General features: G+C 40.3%; 5 protein-coding genes, 1 non-coding gene and 1 pseudogene across 8 annotated transcripts; 4 read left to right on the forward strand and 3 right to left on the reverse strand.

The window, feature by feature from the left end:
- The first annotated feature begins 4770 nt into the window (after nucleotides 1-4770).
- Nucleotides 4771-6442, forward strand: LOC103947232 (annotated as a pseudogene).
- A 2679-nt stretch (nucleotides 6443-9121) lies between these two features.
- On the forward strand, nucleotides 9122-11693 carry LOC125471566 (probable leucine-rich repeat receptor-like protein kinase At1g35710). The gene is made up of 11 exons (XM_048572127.1): nucleotides 9122-9304; nucleotides 9379-9526; nucleotides 9635-9706; nucleotides 9915-9986; nucleotides 10090-10161; nucleotides 10274-10417; nucleotides 10513-10593; nucleotides 10691-10762; nucleotides 10962-11033; nucleotides 11320-11391; nucleotides 11479-11693. Exons 1-11 carry the CDS (start codon nucleotides 9196-9198, stop codon nucleotides 11567-11569), a joined length of 1005 nt encoding a protein of 334 aa, XP_048428084.1. The 5' UTR covers nucleotides 9122-9195; the 3' UTR covers nucleotides 11570-11693.
- Nucleotides 11694-11774: 81 nt separating this feature from the next.
- LOC103947228 (pentatricopeptide repeat-containing protein At5g66520-like) lies at nucleotides 11775-13689 on the reverse strand. The gene has a single exon (XM_009358093.3). The coding sequence runs from the start codon at nucleotides 13403-13405 to the stop codon at nucleotides 11795-11797; it is 1611 nt and encodes a 536-aa protein (XP_009356368.2). The 5' UTR covers nucleotides 13406-13689; the 3' UTR covers nucleotides 11775-11794.
- TRNAT-AGU lies at nucleotides 13543-13616 on the forward strand. Its single transcript has one exon. It is a non-coding gene; the product is annotated as a tRNA-Thr (tRNA).
- A 283-nt stretch (nucleotides 13690-13972) lies between the features above and the next one.
- Nucleotides 13973-15616, forward strand: LOC103947229 (uncharacterized protein At3g61260). 2 transcript variants are annotated; one of them, XM_009358095.3, is made up of 6 exons: nucleotides 13973-14159; nucleotides 14232-14326; nucleotides 14417-14683; nucleotides 14781-15099; nucleotides 15189-15270; nucleotides 15346-15616. In XM_009358095.3, the coding sequence occupies exons 1-6, from the start codon at nucleotides 14140-14142 to the stop codon at nucleotides 15535-15537; spliced, it is 975 nt and encodes a 324-aa protein (XP_009356370.2). In that variant the 5' UTR covers nucleotides 13973-14139; the 3' UTR covers nucleotides 15538-15616. The 2 variants fall into 2 exon arrangements, with proteins under 2 accessions (XP_009356370.2, XP_009356369.2); XM_009358094.3 differs by having other exon boundaries at nucleotides 13974-14159; nucleotides 14775-15099.
- Nucleotides 15617-15760: 144 nt separating this feature from the next.
- LOC103947230 lies at nucleotides 15761-17961 on the reverse strand. 2 transcript variants are annotated; one of them, XR_007253683.1, is made up of 3 exons: nucleotides 17814-17961; nucleotides 15924-16929; nucleotides 15761-15837 (listed from the first exon to the last, which is right to left on the reverse strand). XR_007253683.1 is itself a non-coding variant. In XM_009358097.3 (2 exons), exon 2 carries the CDS (start codon nucleotides 16814-16816, stop codon nucleotides 16028-16030), a length of 789 nt encoding a protein of 262 aa, XP_009356372.2. In that variant the 5' UTR covers nucleotides 16817-16929; nucleotides 17814-17961; the 3' UTR covers nucleotides 15761-16027. The 2 variants fall into 2 exon arrangements, 1 of the variants encoding a protein (XP_009356372.2); XM_009358097.3 differs by having other exon boundaries at nucleotides 15761-16929.
- A 743-nt stretch (nucleotides 17962-18704) lies between these two features.
- LOC103947353 (nodulin-related protein 1) lies at nucleotides 18705-19166 on the reverse strand. Its single transcript, XM_009358261.3, has one exon. It carries the CDS (start codon nucleotides 19164-19166, stop codon nucleotides 18705-18707), a length of 462 nt encoding a protein of 153 aa, XP_009356536.2.
- Between the last annotated feature and the right edge of the window lie 101 nt (nucleotides 19167-19267).

The raw sequence follows: 19267 nt of genomic DNA on the forward strand, positions 1-19267 counted from the left end.
AAGGTGATCCTACAATGGTAATAATCCGTCAGAGCTGTCGTGGATTCCTCGCAAGCCACCAATAAGCACTCCTAACTAGAACCTGGAGGGGTGCAAAACAGAAAGTGTGAGTAGGCAAAAACAAAGCTTTTCAAAACCGTTTCATCATCAAAGATAGTAACCCCTCGCCGTAAAACCTGTATAATTTCCCAGAACATAGAATACATATCTATACCACAACCATGCTCAGAATAGCAAAATCCACAAATATGTCATGTCAAATATCTCAACATAAAAATATGTAAGCCAAGTGATATAAATCAATACAAAATGATATGTCAGCCGGAGTCACCTAACGTGACCTGTACGGTTCAAATCCACATCTCAATAAATATACTTGCACACGAGTCAGAACCACCTAAAGTGGTATGTATGACAAAACTAGGTGTAAATAAATACGCTCAAGTTCTACGATCGCGTGAAGACTGTGCAAATAATTGCGGGTTACCTACAAGTCGGAACCACCTATAGTGGTCTGTACGACATGACTTTGCACCTTTGGATCCAAGGTAAGCGTATGGTGCAGGAGGTGAACATCACGTGAAGGAATGTGCCCTAACCACGGGCGGGAGCACTAACACCAGGGTGCAGGTTTATGAGTTCAAAATACATCTCAACATAATCATGCAACTCACATCAACAATCAATAAACTCACCTAGTATTTACCTGAGCGTTCGCAGCGTTAACGACAATATATGCAACTACTAAATACATATTCTAATTATAAGACATTTGGCATGGCATTTCAAAACATATGAATGATTTAAATCAATTTTCTGGGAAAAATACCAAGCATATATATATATATACATATACTGAAAACCAAAAGCCCACTCACTGATATGTGGAAGGGTCGTAGCTCCCGAGTCTCGCTTGATTACGCTCGTCCTCTGGATAGGTCTCATCTATATGCGAAACAACTATATAAACTTTATTTTAAAGCACATAAACAAAACTAAGTAATAACTTCTCACACGTTGCTCAAATGGGATGTTTGAATATACCAAGGTGATCTACTTAACTCCACGAACATCCCCATATATTTAGAAAAATTTTCTGATCACCCAAACGCCCTCACGCGTCGGCCATGCGCAGGCAAGTGCTTGGCACACGTACGGAAATCCTTACGGCGTTAGGGAATATTTCGTCCAAAAATGGAATATACCGTTAAATATACCTAACGTCGTTAGTATATTCCGTCAAAGTTGACGGAATATTCTTCATCTTCTCCGGTGATCCTCACCGAAGTCGCCGCGGGCCACCGTCTGCGTCACAAAAAACTGGAAAAACTTATAATCGTCATATCTTCTTCATTTTTCAACCAAACTTCACGAAATTTAAACCAAAATGAAGCTTAGGATGAAAGGAACAAAACATTACCACTTTTAGGTCCTAAAACTCACGGGATCACGCCGGAAAAATCACGGTAATCCCGCTACCTCTGCAACTTGTTAAACACGAGCTTCCTAACGTCCAAAACCTTCCAAAATTCTTCCCTAAGCTTGGAGAAGAAGTTCTAAGGCTCTTTAACACCTCCAAACTTGACAAAACCTCTTCGATCACGATGGATGAATAGGGCACCTCATCGGGGTTTTCTGGTTCTCGAGTAAATGAAATCTTCACGTCCAACTACGAGTATAAATCGACTCCTAAGCTTGCAAGGAGTCCAAAAACAACATCCACAACCTCGATCCTTGAATGATCAAGTGGTTTGAGAAATTGTCCGTACAATTGACGGAAATGGAAAGAAATCCGAGAGGGAATGAAAGAGAAAGGGTCAACGAGTTGATGTGTGTGTATGAGTGTGTGGTCCAGGTTGCAGCTAACCAAAAACAAGGAAAACATGAATTGGACCACAACCAAAATGCATGTCACACAACATCATCTAATGTATAAAAGTCATTTCACATTATCGAGGATAAAATAATATACCCATTCGGGATGAGCTGTCACACATTTGAGTTGAGGGTTCTTAGGCCATCTCCAACCAATCTGGCTAGATGACCGAAAATAGCCATTCTTTCCGCACTACTCCCTTCAAAAATAAGATTTTGAAATTCGAGTCGAGCACCGAGCAGCGCCGTGTTAAGAAGATCGCCATTCTTTTCACATCACTTCCATTATTGATTTCTTCTCTGCAATTTTTTGTTCTTCAAGGTTTTTTTCCTTCTTCGCTCTTGATTTTATGAGTTGGGGATTTTTACAATTCAGTTGTGATGTCTAATTTCTGGGTTTTTCTGTTCTTCGTTCATAATTTTATGAATTGGGGATTTACAATTATGGTGTCTAATTTCTTGGTTTTTTTCTGTTCTTTGCTCTTGATTTTATTAATTTGGGATTTACAATTCTGGTGTCTAATTTCTGGATTTTTTCTGTTCTTTTCTCTTGATTTTATGAATTGGGGATTTACAATATTGGTATCTAATTTCTGGGTTTTTCTGTTCGTTTTTTTCTTCTTCGCTCTTGATTTTACGAATTGGGGATTTACAATTTTGGTGTCTGATTTCTGGGTTTTGGTTTGCCTTTGTTTTTCTGATGAAGATTTGATCTTTGATCTAATGGGTTTTCAGACGCACAAGTTACCAAACTCTGGGAGCCCGAAGAAGACAACTGTGTCTAGAAAAAATACATTTTCTTGGGAGAGCCAAAAGACTTGAACAAACCAAAAGATGGTTTAACTCTGGAGGAGGGAGAGTTTGATCTCTATCGAACCAGGTAAATTTCCTACATTTTAAAAAATAAGCATTTGTATTGTCAGTGGGATTTTAAAATAAGCATTTGTATTGTTGGTGGGATTTTAAATAATTTCTCCGTATTTTTATAGGACCATTGACATTAAACAGGAATCGGGAGACCAAATACTGACCTATAAAGTAGGAAAACAACCGGCCTTAGGGTCAACTTATCTTTTTTTTTTTTTTTTTTTTTTTTTTTTGGAAAACTGGAAATGTATAAACCAGGGCAAAAGATGCCAAAATCACAACGAATGTCCAACAGAAGGCAAAAAACCAAAAAAAACAGACATGAAGTATAAGGGGTAGAAGACCCGACATTGGAAGCAAAGCTCTGAGCGTCCCCCCTTGCACTACCCACATTAAGGCAGGCAAGGTAATCCATCTTTGCTCAAGACATGCACAAGCGAAGATGGGGGCCGATCAACCCAAGACAAATCACACATCTCCACACAACTACGTGACGCCAAAAGGTTAGTTGCCATATTGGCTGATCTTGGAACCCAAGACCAACGACAATCCTGAAAGGCTTGTCCAAGTTTCAAGCACCTGGCTAAAAGTGGAAAAGCCTCCTATCTGCCATTAGAGATGTTATCCCGCAAACAAGAAATGGACTGCTTAGAATCCGATTCAACAACTACATGGGCCTGACCCAACAATATACCCAACTCACATCCACGCCGCAGAGCCAAAGCTTCCGCAGCAGCAACACATGATGTAAAGTCAACTTATCCTTCGTACTACAAGATTGGATCGTTTAACCGAAGAGTCCCGATGATATATCGAATACAAGATTAAGCTTGCCCTTTTTAAAAGTGACACAAGAGAAGGAAGATTCCAAGTGCGGTTCCGCTATTGGCAAGACTTTAGGGCCATCACATGACTACTTTACTCTTCCCTAGAGTTTCGGAGACAGCACCCATATGAGATATCGTTCATCAAGATCTAAAGTTTCGGAGACAACACTCACATGGGATATCATTCATCAAGATCTTTGAAGTTGTATGTCCCATAAAGGCCTTCCCTTTCGCCACATATCACCAAGTCTGTCAGCCATTTGGCAAGGTCCTTGTAAAAATCCAGTCCACAAACATCAGGTTTCCATTTTCACTTAGTTCTCGAAGTATCTCCATAGCTTCCAGATCTTTGGTAGTCATGACATCGATCGTCATCGTGCAGTCACTTTGAAGATGGGAACCATCTTCAAACCAACACACTTTTGGAAGATTTTGCACATCACCTTATTGAATTAAAATGAAACAAATTAACTAGTTCACAACTCTATCACAAATTTCAATTTATTTGAGATAAAAACAGATAAGATAAACAATAATTAAAATTGGTATTCATTCAAAACAGATTAAATTAACAGTAATAACCACAGCTCCTCGATTATCACAGATTCAAGGCTGGGAAGAAGAATGAGGGAAAGGGATCATCTCCGGACCATTTCCTCGATAATTGAGCAGTTATGGTTATTACGGTTAATTTAATCTATTTTTAATGAATACCAATTTTAATTATTGTTTATCTTATCTGTTTTTATCTCAAATAAATTGAAATTTGTGATAGAGTTGTGGAGTAGTTAATCTGTTTCATTTTAATTCAACAAGGTGATGTGCAAAATCTTCTAGAAGTGACTGCACGATGACGATCGATGTCATGACTACCAAAGATCTGGAAGCTATGGAGATACTTCGAGAACTGAGTGAAAATGGAAACCTGATGTTTGTGGACTGGATTTTTACAAGGACCCCGCCAAATGGCTAACAGACCTGGTGATATGCGGCGAAAGGGAAGGCCTTTTTGGGACATACAACTTCAAAGATCTTGATGAATGATATCCCATATGGGTGCTGTCTCTGAAACTCTAGATCTTGATGAACGATATCCCATGCGGGTGCTGTCTCCGAAACTCTCTAGGGAAGAGTAAAGCAGTCTTGCAACGGGCCCCAAAGTCTTGCCAATAACAGAACCGCACTTGGAATCTTCCTTCTCTTATGTGGCTTTTAAAAAGGGCAATTTTATCTTCTATTCGATATACCCTCGAGACTCTTCGCTCAAACAATCCAATTTTGTAGTACGAAGGATAAGTTGACCCTACACCGTGTGTTGCTGCTGTTGAAGCTTTGGCTCTGCGGCGTGGATATGAGTTGGGTCTATCGTTGGTTCTCAACCATTTAGTTGTTGAATCGGATTCTAAGCAGTCCATTTCTTGTTTGCGGGATAACACATCTAATGGCAGATGGGAGATCTTGAAGCTGCCGGAGATATACTCGTTTTCCTCCCCAAAGAGGACGAGATAGAAAGCGTGTGCTGCAAAATTAACCAAGCAATTGTAATTGCTTCTGCTCGGTTTCAGGTATCTGCACCTGTCAAAATCGTGCCTCTGTATTCGGAAACTCTTGGTCTTGCGCCATCGGATCAAGAACAAGTGTTCGATCAAATTTCTGGGAGGAAGAATGTCGTCTCAACAGACATTGCAGAAACCTCTCTAACCGTACCTGGAATTGTTTATGTTATTGACACGGGATTGGTTGCACATAAAGTATATAGCCCACAGTGCCCCCCTGTCCCTGTTGAATCTTTGTTGGTGTCTCCAATTTCTGGCCAAGTGCCTCTCTGAGGCATGAACGTGCCGGGGGAACCCGGCCCGGGAAATGTTTCAGACTTTACAGTGAGAATAGTCTCCGAAACCATCTTCAAAGACGCACACAGACAGAAATTTGTAGGTCCAAATTTGCTTCGGCAGCTCTTACTTTGAGGAAAATAGTTCTCATGGATCTGATGCTAGTTGATTTTGTGGAGACTCCTCAGCCCGAGCGAATGATGGAAGCGATAGAGATCTTGAAGCGTCTGGGAGCAATGGATGACGAATACCGTTGGACCGAGCTGGGGGAGATTATGAGCGAGTTCCCCTTAGATCCTCAGCTATCGAAGATGCTTATTGTTAGCCCTAAACTCAACTGCTCACATGAGATTTTGTCCATTTGTGCCATGCTTTCAGTACCGTTGAGTCCCCTTGTTCAGCCTCGGGGGAGGCTCAAAAATCGGCTGCGCTGCTGAGAAAAGCAAGGTTTATCCATGTCGATGGAGATCACCTCACGCTGCTGAATGTGTATCGTGCTTACAAGGAAAACAATGAGGATCCATCCTGGTGCGAGCTCAACTTTGTCAATCACGCGGCATTGAAGGCTGCAGACAACATTAGGCAGCAGTTAGCGAGCATTATGGCTCGTTGTGATCTCAAGTTATTTAGCATTAGTACTACTGGTCCTGACTAATCTGTCAACATCAAGAGGGCCATGTTAGCCGGATATTCGTTTCAGGTAGCTCACCTACAATGCACATCCGGCAGTGGTTCCGGGCACTACCTGACAGGAGCCATGGATAAGGTACACTTGCATCCCTCCAGTTGCTTGGGTCACAAGGCAGAGCGGGTGATTTTCAATGACTGTTGCGTTGTGGAAACCAAGAAGTTTATCCTCACAGTGACCCAGATTCCCAGCGAAGGGCTCGTTGCTGGTGTACAGAACCTGGGCCGGTTCTGAAGTTTTTTAGTTTTGTAGAATGTTATTTGTTCTGTGTTTTATCTTTTATTTTTTGTTCAGTTGTGAATGTTTTGTTAGCATCTATTTTCTTGTTTCAATAAAAACAATCACTTGCTATGCATCATGTTAGAACTTGGCTTCAGAGTCACAGACTTCCTAAGTATTTTGAAATAGTATTGGTAGCACTTGTATTATCCAAGCTGCCAAACGAGACCTAAAAGTATATGGGAGTAAGGGTACTATATAACATATTTACGTGACTCATATGACAAGATAATAGCAATAAAACATTTGATATCGCTAGCACATCTTATAATACGTGTATATTAATTTTACATATCTAAATAATATTACTCAGAATAATTTAACCCAGACCTAAAAATATGACATAAAAGTAAGTTAAAGTATCCAATATATATTGGTGAATGGTGATGAGGAATAGAAAGGACAATGAGTTGTGAATTTAAGTCCTTCATGTGTCTCTTGCGCCTTTCCCTTGCATTAAACTCCTTTTACCACTGCAATTCCTTCCACCTCTCAAAACCACCACCCTTTCACATCGCTCTCTCCAAAAAATGACCAAGAGCTCTCACTCTTCTTTTTCGTTTCCCTCCTCCACTTCCGGCCTCCCGCGGCTTCTTCTCATGGCGGCAGCGGCGGTCATTGTCTCCCTACTTTTTGTCACATCCGCTGCCACACCCATCTCTAACCCAACCGATGCTACACCAAGAAACCCCCACCGCCTCCATAGTCAAGAAACCCACCACCACGGTGAATGCGATCATCAGACTTCAGCTTCGGAATCGTCGAGCGCACAATTACGTTCTTTGTGCCTTCAACTCACCCACCACAGAATATTCCACGCCAGCCTTCCCCTCTCACCGCTGTCACCGGTATCCCCATCCGGCCCCTCGCAGCCGGCTCCTGGCGACCGTCAAGATGGTCACGAGATTGATCCAAGATACGGTGTGGAGAAGAGATTAGTCCCCTCCGGTCCCAACCCTCTTCACAATTGAAAGTCCAGTCCACTACCTCATCAAGTCACCCTGCACCCCAAGTAACGTCCTCATCAAAACAAATTTCTGAATTTTTTACCATGGATATATTATATTTATCGTTCTTGATCGGTTCTTGAGCGTTTCTTGGCATCTCTCATCACCAAAGTCGTTCTTGCCCTGCTCGTTTCTTGATCGAGCGCCCAAAATCGAGCCGGTTTTCCGTCTTCCGGCTGAAGTGATATGAACGACGATCATGCACGGGGTAACATTACCATCGAGGAGCTAGCGAGTTCTTGAATTAATTCATCCTCTTATTATAATTAAGTGTACTAGTTTATATATTTTCTTAATTACTTGCTACTAGATCGTTCTCTCGCCATGCACACACTATTTCCATGCTTGTTTTTGAACATATCATCACTACCTTAAATTTGTTTAGTATAGTTAAGTCGATTTAATTAGTAAGTAATTAAAGTCACGAGACAAGTTTTTGTGGAAGCAGCAAAAACGAGCACGGAAATGGTCCTCAAATTTTCTTGAATTGATGTTCTTCGCGGGATCATGCAGCTCAAAAGAAGCCCATGAATGTCATAAATAGATTTGGATCTACAGCTTTGTTTTCTGAGGTCAAAGTGGACTTGTACCATGTGGGTCCGAATTTAGATAGTCAGTTGAAGCTTTTGTAGCTATGAAATATATGAATGAATTTAATTTAGATTTCGGGTTTTCAATTTTTGCCTTTTTCACTTTTTGCCCTCACTTTATGTTCATAAGTTTTCCATGAATATATAACATGTTTCATGTTGCAATTCAGTGGAAATTTTTAGTGTGCGGAAATATGGCTCAGTGCACAAGTGTCAAAATCAACCAATTTTATTATTACATTTAGTGTACTAGACCGTTTCTGATACACTAAAAAATTTATTGCAATTGAGGTGTCGTACTTGAATAAATTTGTCAACCAAGAGAATAGCATCTCCCATTCCCATATAAGGTGAGGTGAATCCCGTGACACAATTGCTCTTTGGATAATGAATGTGTTTCCCATGATATTCGTAATATAAGAAAGTCCTCAATTTCATATATCTCTCGCTTTCCTCGTAAAATAAGGTGAAATATAAATTGCATATATCATGAAGGTGCATTTAATAATGAAACGCGTTATTGGGTGTAAACAAAAATATTCAGACCATACCTTACAAGTTCGTGGAGTAAATTGGCTAATACATGTGTACTTTTTTGAACAACACCAAGGATAAAATCGAGTTCTTATTATAGATGTATTAGCAGAAGACAACACTCTATCCTTAAGATTAGAATGTTATTTCGAAAAATTAAGAATAATAAAGTTTGAGAATACAAGGAAGAATCAAAAGATGCATAAAATTTATAACTCAGTTGATTAAAGTCATTTATTTTTTTTGAAATTTGAATTCGAACTCCCGTTGCTCAATACCGCTCGAGTAATACTGAAAAGAGAAAAATGAAGGGCCCAAAAAACGGCCCATGTGTACACCCGTAGATAAAAACTAGACCGGGCTCAAAAGAAAAACCCGGGAGGAGGCCCAAAGAAAACAAACCCGTAGGAGGCCCGACCAATAGAAATGAAGGAAATAAAATTAAATAAAATTTAAAAATTAAGAAAAAAGAGTCACCGACGGACGAAAGCAGAGTTCCAATTCCGCGTTTGGCAGAAGACTGAAGACTTTGGAGAGATTATCACTAATCTCTCAGCTAATTACTTAACAAATCATAATTAAGTACAGTGGTTTATATCTAATCAGATAATTAAATGCCGCTTGCTTAATCCGAGTTGAAACTGTGTGCGAGTGAAGAAGTCCGAGATCAGAGATCTCCGAAATTCTCTTTTGGAGATGACAATGGCGCTTCGTCTTCCAATTGCCGCGTTTTCTCTGGTCCTCCTCCTCCTCCTCCTCGTCTTCCCTCCGCTGCTTCTCGACGCCAAAACCCTCAAACGCGACAGTAAGTCCTCCCATCTCTCTCTCCCTCTCTGCGATTGTGATTTGGTTATGGTAATTGGTGGTTTCTTTGGGCAGTGAAAGCACTGAACGAGATCAAGGCGTCGCTGGGTTGGAGAGTGGTGTACGCCTGGGTCGGAGACGATCCGTGCGGAGACGGCGACCTTCCGCCGTGGTCCGGCGTCACTTGCTCCACTCAAGGGGATTATCGAGTCGTCACCGAATTGTAAGAACATCACTTCTTCCACATTCCATTCGATTCGATTTCCCAGAGTTTTTAGTTTTAACTGAAGATTGTGCATTTATGTGTTGTTTTTGGTTTGGAAATTTGCAGGGAGGTTTATGCAGTCTCAATTGTTGGGCCTTTTCCTACTGCCGTCACCAATCTCTTGGATCTCACTAGGCTGTAAGAACACACACCTCTTCAATCTTCTGGTCTGTAATTTCTTAGCAATTATCACAATTAATACAAACTGACGTTTCAAAATCTTTAATTTGTAAGTTGCAAATACATCATTAATAACCCATAAGTTGTTTCTTAGTTTTTGTCAACACTCATGATCTTTGTTTTAAAAAATCTGCTATATATGTAAGTGACTCTGTCTGTGTCACAGGGATCTCCATAACAACAAGTTGACCGGCCCAATTCCTCCGCAAATCGGACGTTTGAAGCGTCTCAAAATGCTGTACATCCCCTTCTCTATTTCTTTTTATTTAAGATTAATTTGGTTTCTACTGAACATCTATGCTTAGATTTCTAGTTCTTTACTAATTATCGTTGCTTCTCAGTAACTTGAGATGGAATAAGCTACAAGATGTCATTCCTCCGGAAATTGGTGAACTCAAGAGTTTGACCCATTTGTGAGTGAATTTTGATTCTTTCTTTCGCAATGTCTTTGAAATTTTCTTGTTTGGACTACTAATTCACCATGATTTACTTATTCACTAGTTTTTGTCTACTAATCATTTGCAGACATCTAAGCTTTAATAATTTTAAGGGGGAAATCCCGAAGGAGCTTGCTAATCTTCCTGAGCTTCGTTATCTCTATCTGCAAGAAAATCGCCTTGTTGGGAGGATTCCTCCAGAACTAGGAACTCTGCAAAATCTTCGGCATTTGTATGTTTAGATAATTCTTAACATGTATGTTGTTAATGATAATGCATCTGTATCTGGTTACTAACGCGTGTGCCGTTGATGCTATTTGTTCATAGGGATGTTGGTAACAATCATTTGGTGGGTACTATTAGGGAACTCATACGTATTGAGGGCTGCTTTCCAGCTTTGCGTAACCTGTAAGTTAATCCAAGTTGGTGAATACATAATTACTTTTACCTCTAGTATAAATGACATGAAAGATTAAGTGAATCGTTTTGAAACTGGGATATGCAGTTACCTAAACAACAACTACCTTACGGGAGGGATTCCAGCACAGCTCGCCAACTTGACCAAATTGGAAATCTTGTATCTCTCTCTCTCTCTCTCTCTCTCTCTCTCTCTCTCTCGTTCTTTCTTTCTTTCTTTTTTCTCATTGGAAATCTTGTATGTCTCCTTTGAAGTTTTGCTTCTGAACTCTTGAGTTACTATCATCATCGAGGATGGATTTTATTATGTATTTACCGGAGAAGAAGTTTGTTGGGTTAATTCTTTTGCTTGTTTACAGGTACCTATCGTACAACAAGATGTCTGGGATTGTTCCATTAGGACTTTCCCATATTCCGAGATTGACTTACTTGTGAGTTTCTTCTTATGATATTTATTCTCTTTGCATTTGTGCTATACTAGTTGGTGTCGAAGGGTACTTATCAAGGAGTTGCCTCCTCTTTCTTTATCCCAATATTCAACTTGAATCTAGACTCTTGCGATATCAGCGAACTTAATATCATTAGTATAGCAAACCTTGGGCTAACTGAACAACCTTGACAAAGGATCTACCCTTCACATAAGATTGAGGAATGAATATATAATTTCTTTCATTTCTGATTGAGATTTTTTTTATTTTTTTATTTTATCGATTTTAGGTACTTGGATCACAATCAATTTTCTGGGAGAATTCCCGATGCCTTCTACAAACACCCATTTTTGAAAGACATGTAAGTTTCTGTCTGGAACTCGGAAACTTTTAATTCCTGAAATTATGTAGCAGATTATTTGATATCTTTGTTGCATGTTCATCACAGGTATATTGAAGGGAATGCATTCCGACCAGGCGTAAAACCAATAGGCATACACAAAGTTCTCGAGCTCACTGACACGGAATTTCTCGTTTAGTCAAAAGACATCGAACTATTATTTATTTGTTTTAACTAATTGTGCTTAGTACTGCCCAAACAAGGGTTCACATAGTCGCTGAATCAATGAAATAGAAATCTGTATCGACGAAGTTTTGCCGTCACTGGTGAGTTCCTATGTTGCTACCTCCCCAAGGAGTTGCTTATATGGAAAATAGTAGCAGGTAATGTTAGGACTTCGGAAGTCGAACATAAAAGCTTTGATTTAAGTCTTGTCAACTAGAAACAAATATTGATCGCTGCCTGAAAAATCCAAGTGCTTTTTTATGGTCTCCAAAACTAATTGAATTTCGTCCATTTTCGGGTGAGTTTTCTCCGCCGCAATGAATTCATGAACTGCCCTATTGATCTCGACCGAGCTGCAACCCGGAGCCTTCTCTACTCCTCTGTTTCTCATCAAATTCCTCATTCTTCTGGCATCACCATGCTTCCCCGAAGCTGCGTATAAATTCGAGAGCAAGACATAGACCCCACTGTGCCTTTCCAGCTGAAAGAGCTTCTCCGCAGCGACCTCAGCTAGTTGAGCTTGTCCATGATTGCAACAAGCACTGAGAAATGCTCTCCAAGCCACTGCTTCTTCGGAGGGTTTACTTGAAGTGGGTATTCTTTCAATTATCCCCTTTGCTTCTTCGAAGAGCCCAGCGCGGCTTAGAAGGTCAACAATACATCCAAAGTGTCTGCTTTTCGGCTCAATGTTGTATATCCTATGCATTTTATCAAACACCTTCATTCCTTCATCTGCCATGCCGGAATAACTGCAAGCAGTAAACAAAGCAATGAAAGTAACATCATCTGGCCTAACCCTAGCATCTTCCATCTCTCTAAACAGTTCAAGTGCACCTTCGCCATCTCCATGCATTGCCATTCCCGAAATCATCGCATTCCAGCAAACCGTGTCTCGTTGCAGCATTTCGTCAAACAGTCCTCTAGCCAACTCCAATCTCCCACATTTAGCATACATGTCGATAAGACCCGTGCTCAAACGAACACTCAACCGCAACCGAAGCCGATTCAAATACGAGTGAATCCAAATCCCAGTATCCAGAGCTCCCAAATGAGCACACGCACATAAAACACTCACAAAAATTGCCTCATCAGGTTCTATATCAGTAAACTGCATCAACCGGAACAAATAGAGACCTTCCTTGAAACAACTATTCTGCACATACCCAGAAATCATGGCACCCCATATTCCTCTGTCCATCACCGGAGATTCATCAAAGAACAATCTCGCCATGTCAAGATCGCCCACCTTTGCAAACCCAGAAATCATGACCGTCCATGAAACTACACTTAAGCTAGGCATTTCGTCGAACACGTACCGTGCACCCTTCATATCATCAAACGCACAATACATGACTACCAGAGAATTACCCACAAAGATATCAGAAACAAAACCCAATTTCAAACAGAACCCATGAACCAATTCCCCAAGACAAGACCTTTGCATCCTCGCACAAGCCTTTAACAAATAAGGGAGGGTATAATTATCTGGGCACATCCCGTTCTGCAACATCTTGGTAAACACATTGACGGTCAGGATGAGTTCATTTCTGAGCAGTGAAGATTTCAACATTGTGTTGTAGATGCAGACTGTGGGCTGTGGGATGTGTTGGAAGAGCTTCCAAGCATGGGAGAGGCTTCCATGGCGTGGGTCCGAGCAGAAGGCCAAGAGCCTGCTCAAAGCAAAGCTGTTGCTGCCGAGCCCAGATGTGAAGACTTGGGCGTGAGCTTGCTGCAAGTGCTTCATGTTCTTGCATTTCTCTAGCAGTTGGAGACATCTGCTGGTGGTGCTGTTGCTGCTGTAGGATGCCATGGGCACCCGACTCCTTCATGTTCAATTGATGGTAATGGAAGTGGGAAAGAATGGTGTGGTGTAGTTTTCGAAAGCCCATATGTGTTGGTTTGAGCGGTTTTAATAAAATAGATTCGGGTAAGAGTATCAGCAACAATGCTTTCATAGCTCAGTTGGTTAGAGCACCCGTTTAGTAAGCGGGAGGTCTTGAGTTCAACTCTCAATGAAAGCATCTTTCTATGTTTTTCATTCCATTATTTTTAGCTGAGAATGTTGAAGTGAGAATCAAAGGAGTGACTTTCCATCGGGGAAGGCTGGCATTTCTAGTCTTTTTCTCGGTTAAATATTCTTCAGCTCCTTATAGATAACGAGTCATTTCTCGATATTTCCAATTTAGATATTGCGACTAATTTTGTTGTTTCTTCTACTTTTACTCATTCATCTTCTTTGGAATATTAATTACTTTATTCGAAATATAAAGATTTGCATAAACGTTTCATAGAATTTTTTTCTTTTAGAATTCTGAAAGCTAAGAATCATTGAAAAGAAGCAATACTTTCCTTCACCAAAAAGCCCCAACTTGCGTGCAAAGTAAGCTCAAGCTTTCTTGCCAGCTTTGCCCTGAAACTAGCCTACTAACTAGCTTTCTTCAAGCTCTCATCTTCTCTAATTTATCCTTCAAATAAACACCAAACTATGAGCACCAAACCCTTATTCACAGAGTAGAAAATTCCGAGTTTGTTTCGTCTGAAAGAATGGAAGTTAACCAAATGAGGTAATTCGGCCCTTAACTCCTATAATATTCGACTTTGATTATGTAATTATGATTACTAATCACTATTGTTAGGGTGAGAATTTCCGGCGTAGGACAAGAGAAGACTGAAGAGTCAGGCAGCGTCTACGGCCGAAGAATACCGCCGCAGAAAACTGAGTCTTTCAAAGGTAACATATGGCTCTGTCTCTGCTGCATAATATGCAAAATGATTTGGTGAGGGAACAAATTTTGGTAGTGGTTTAAGCTATTTCTTGCAGAGAAAAGGAAGACCCAGAACTGGTTCCAGAGACGGCTCTCAGGACAAACGAGTCAGGATTATGATGCTAGCAATGCAATGAAGCATGCAACTGCGGTGGGAGCTGCTGCATTCGCCATCAAATCAATCGAAGATTCGGCCATCTCTGATAAGAAAAAGACGGGCTATGAGCGTAAACCAACTACCGAGAGGATCAAGAGCGGAAAGGAAGAAACAACAATTTCAAAGCCGGTGTCTGGAAGTGGAAGATTTTCCAAAATATTCTCAGGTAAAGTATCTTATACGCATAACATTGTTAACGACCCTAAACACTGAGTTTTCAGCATTCAAACTAGAACCAAGAAGATGTTCTGTATTAGGTGCAGGTTCGACGAAAAGGACTCCAGAACGAGAAGATCCACATGGCAAGGTACCAATAAGCATTGCCACAACCGGGAAGAACCCTGAAAAGGCCGTCCTTCCTGCCCCATCTATCAAGAAAACTCCAACTTTTGCTGATAAACAGTCAAACAGCTCTGGCGGTGTAAACCCTGAAACTGCAGCGCCAAAACCCAATCTGTCCACAACTACGAAACCTGAAAGCCCTTGGAATGAAACCAGGAGGCCGAGTTCAACAGGACCTGGAACAACGAAAACACAAGCAGATATTTGGGAGGAAACTGAGATCGCTAGACTTAAAGAAAGGTAGCTACTCAGAAATCGGCGATCATTTTCATAATTTATAATTGAAACATCATGTTACATTTAGGTTTTGACAGCCACATCATTGTCAGGTATGAGAAAATAAACGCCACAATAGTTGCATGGGAGAAGAAGAAGAAGAAGAAAAGCACAAACCATCTCCATAAAATAGAGGTTTTGCTCCATTTTATTTTCATATATAATCAATAATCTGATCATGAACTAATATTCCACTTATTGGAAAAGCAGAGTGAAGTAGAGCGAAAAAGAGCAAAAGCAGTACTAAAGTTCGGCAGCGAGATGGAAACTATCAAACAGATTGCAGAAGGAGCTAGGGCAAAGGCAGAGGAGAGACATAGGAAAGAAGTCTTGAAGGTGAAAGAAAAGGCAAATGCAATGAGAACAACAGGGAAAGCTCCTAAAACATGCTTCTGCGTGTAATTAGACCAATTGCTCACATTTCTTTCACGATCCTGTATTTTCACTCAGAAAGTGTAATCATAATAAGAGTTCCACCGCATTATTAGCCGTACCATATCTAAAACATGTATAAATTAAACACAGAGGAATTTCCCAATTACAAACTAACTAATAGGCACTCATTTCATATAGCAAATTAGACATCATAGCCATATATTCATTTTCTGCGGATTTCAAATAAGCATGCATGTAAATTCACTACGATAATTTTCATTACCTCATCTAAAATAACATGAGCAACAATCTTGAGAGTACTCAAGCCTGGGCAAAAGGAAATCAGTTACTTCAAACAAATAATGATAGTTACATCAGTGATTGATCATTTAGACACAGAAGTCGGAACTTACAAATTACCCAAGAAAACTTGCCACATACACTCTTGAAACTTCCACTGTCAAACATGCAACAGAATCTGAGAAGGCTTTGGATAGCGAAGACTCAATTTGATGTGTCACGAGCTTATCTCCTTTACCAGCCTTTCCAAAATCGGGTATGCAAAGTACAATAACAAGACAGACGGAATTGCAAAAACAACTGTGAGTAACAAGTAGATTGCCAAAATAATAGCACTGCCAGGTATTGCGAAAAATGCAATCACGAGAAACAATATGACTAATGGGAACTTGGATGTAATGTGAATGAAGCAATCCAAAGACTTGTGCAGCGAGAATTGATGCCGCTCCACAGGGCCACCCCTATCATCACGGTTATGCCTTGAAAGTGAAGGACAACTAGAACGGTTCCTCCTCAGGTTACCGTTGGCAGCTTGATTTCCAATAGCCAAACTTGCTATTGGACAACCAATTAGTTGATTTTCCCCACTGATTGCAGGAATAAACTTTAACCTATCACCATTAAAGCTCTCAACCATCCATAGAAGGAAGAAATTCTTGCGAGGAAACTTTAGATTACCCTTATAAATCAGCCGCAAAGACAACAGGTGGCACCAAGGGCAAGAAATGAAAAATGGGATCTTAAACCTTTGAGAGGATAATTTTACGAGAGCCCATTGAAGCCCCAAGACACAGTTTCTACACAGGGTATGACCACACCATAAGACATGGGGCACATTCTCGACAATGTTGAAAGATTCCAGGCATATAGGGCATTCTAACCCTTCCTCTTGGCTTGAATTCGAGCAGACTTCATCGTCCGAGGAGTCCAAGCAAACCCGACTCTGCTCTGATGAGCTTCGTTTTAGTCCAACGCTTGTGATAGCATTTGAAGCAAAACCCCACATCGTAACAAATAAATAAGGGCGACACAAAATAAGGGGTTAATTACTAAAACTGCAGAAACTGCAACACCGTTCAACCATGAAACTTGAATCTTCAAAAATTCTTCAATTTTACCCTGTCAACAGTAAGCTAGTTCAGTTCCTACAAATTTGAATATCCTTTTTTGACGTGAACAAGTAATTTATTCAACAAAGACACAAAAACATGCATCACATTGGCAACCCCTGCAACAATAGACCAACCCAGCACCAAAAATCCTTAACACAAACTTGCTTGATGAAAATGGAAAGGGATCCTCTTCGGATCCCTTCCACCTAATCCACCGAATCCACCAATCCAGGCCCTTGAAATTTGATCTAAGGGCTAAAGTTATTAAAACTTTTAAAGGGGCCCCCTGTTTTGTAGCCGTTGAATCAAATTTCAAGGGTCCAGATTGGTGGATTCGGTGGATTAGGTGGAAGGGATCTGGAGAGGATCCCTTTCCGATGAAAATTACGTCCGAATCAAGACACCCCAATCACTTCAATTACCCATTTCACAGTAGAGTCATTATTACACCAGTGAAGTAGACACCTTATAATTTGCACAATCACTTAGCATACTGGGAAAAATCAAAGAATAACCAACAACAATTTAGGTTCTAGAACGTGAAATACTTTACCATTCTCTAAGGTTAACATAAAAACCCTTAAGTTTTAACACAATGCAGCATAATTTTAAAGTACCCACCAAAACTCATAAATTGATTTCTGGTGGAGAAACCAAAGTGCTAGGGTATGAACTACCCAACAAATAATTAAGCAAAATATAATTTGGGGTTCTAGTAATTTGCACGATCATAGCATTGACAGGCGAAATTAACAAGCTTTTAACAAGGAACAGAACAAACAATTATCCCAAAATTCAAAATTTCAATGCGGCATATATTTACGTAGATTCGAATCGACGATTAAAGCAAATTAAGATAAAACGAGGACGATTAGGAGGTCAAAATTTTACCTTTTGACAAGATTGACTGAAACTGCAGTGGGGGGATGTAGAAGGAGGGCGGAGAGAGAGCGGCAGATGAATGAGCGAGCAGAGCTCGGTTCCTCGGTTCATCTGTTCCTCTGCAGCTAGCGTGTTAAAAGAACAAAGAAAAGGAGCCGTAGAGAATGTAACGGTGTTAAAAATTAGAGTGGGTGCCAGGTGGCAAACCCGTGTCATAAGGATTCTGGTTTGTTTGGTCAACAAGGATTCTGGTTAGGTCCTCTGTTGGAAAAACAAAAGTAGAGTGGCCAATAGGAGATCAGAATAGGATGCAAATTAAATATTTTATTTATTTTTATCAATTTTTTGAAACCAACCGAGAAAAATCAAAGTTTTGTTGGGCAGACCTCATATAAATATAGATGGTTTGATGTGTCTAATTACGATAGTCCAAATTATTTAGTACTATGGAAAATAAACAGTCAAGATTGAATTAATTTAATGTTATTTTCATTTTGTCAATTCAATGGATATATAATCGGACTACTTTGTAAACCGGACTATTGAAGACTAACCCGTCTAACTACACCTAAATCTATTTTTCAAAAGAAAAGTATCACCTAAATCTATTTAGATTATGTTTAGAGACACCAATTTGGCACCGGATTTTTTTTCAGTTTAGTTGTTTCTCATTAATCAAATTTAATATAATGTAGAATTTACATATGGAATTTACAATATTCTTTTATTATGTTAGAAAAACTTTTATGCAACGAAAATACTGTTTTGTGACGATATACTTCAAATGAATCACGTTATAATGTTCACCGCATCATTGCCTTGCATTGTCACCTGACATATCTGTGTATCTAAGTTTCTCAATTAACTTTACGTAATTAATGATTAACGACGATTGCTGGATTAGTCCTTCATGAAACCTTGAGCCATCTTTAAATAGCCCCCAAATTTACCATGCCCACCCTCCTCCTCACCGTCATCCCTTTTAGTGTGCTTTTTCATGCCTTTACGGCTCTCCTCCGACCCAGAAGCTGAAGAATGAGAAGTTTTGTGGCCACCTCCCTCACCCTCTGTGCCACCACCGCCGTACTTGCGGAGCAAACCTTCGGCCTTGCCGATGTAACTCCCCATGCCTTCCTTCTCGTCGAAACCACCGTATGTGGAGGCAGCGCTTAGAACGGTGCTGGCAGCCTTGCAAACCTCAGCTTTGTCGTACTTCTCCCCTTTTGCCGCGCCCGCCACAATTTTCGCGCTCGACATCACCTCCCCCATCGATGGCTTCCCGCCTTTCTCCTTCGCTCCTCCCATTTTCCGCTCACGATGTTCGCCCTGATCATCCTCTTCATCCCCATGATGCCGATCCATTAGTTAATTCAAAGAAAATGTAGTAGTGCTCTATATTTTTGTATTTTTTTTCATAGAGTGATGAGAAATTGATTAGCTTATTGGTGAATATATACGACACT

The sequence above is a fragment of a genome, unplaced genomic scaffold, assembly GCF_019419815.1.
Source record: "Pyrus x bretschneideri cultivar Hongxiangsu unplaced genomic scaffold, Pyrus_bretschneideri_v1 Contig6, whole genome shotgun sequence".
NCBI classification, from domain to species: Eukaryota; Viridiplantae; Streptophyta; class Magnoliopsida; order Rosales; family Rosaceae; genus Pyrus; species Pyrus x bretschneideri.

Coding starts and splice junctions, on each gene's coding strand:
- LOC103947229 (XM_009358094.3), top strand. CDS start 14,140: ATGGAAGTTAACCAAATGAG. Junction 14,684..14,774: donor ATTTTCCAAAATATTCTCAG/GTAAAGTATCTT, acceptor GTTCTGTATTAG/GTGCAGGTTCGACGAAAAGG. Junction 15,271..15,345: donor ACCATCTCCATAAAATAGAG/GTTTTGCTCCAT, acceptor TTGGAAAAGCAG/AGTGAAGTAGAGCGAAAAAG.
- LOC103947228 (XM_009358093.3), bottom strand. CDS start 13,405: ATGGCATCCTACAGCAGCAACAGCACCACCAGCAGATGTCTCCAACTG.
- LOC125471566 (XM_048572127.1), top strand. CDS start 9,196: ATGACAATGGCGCTTCGTCTTCCAATTGCCGCGTTTTCTCTGGTCCTC. Junction 10,594..10,690: donor TTTCCAGCTTTGCGTAACCT/GTAAGTTAATCC, acceptor TGGGATATGCAG/TTACCTAAACAACAACTACC. Junction 11,392..11,478: donor CACCCATTTTTGAAAGACAT/GTAAGTTTCTGT, acceptor TGTTCATCACAG/GTATATTGAAGGGAATGCAT.
- LOC103947230 (XM_009358097.3), bottom strand. CDS start 16,816: ATGTGGGGTTTTGCTTCAAATGCTATCACAAGCGTTGGACTAAAACGA.
- LOC103947353 (XM_009358261.3), bottom strand. CDS start 19,166: ATGGATCGGCATCATGGGGATGAAGAGGATGATCAGGGCGAACATCGT.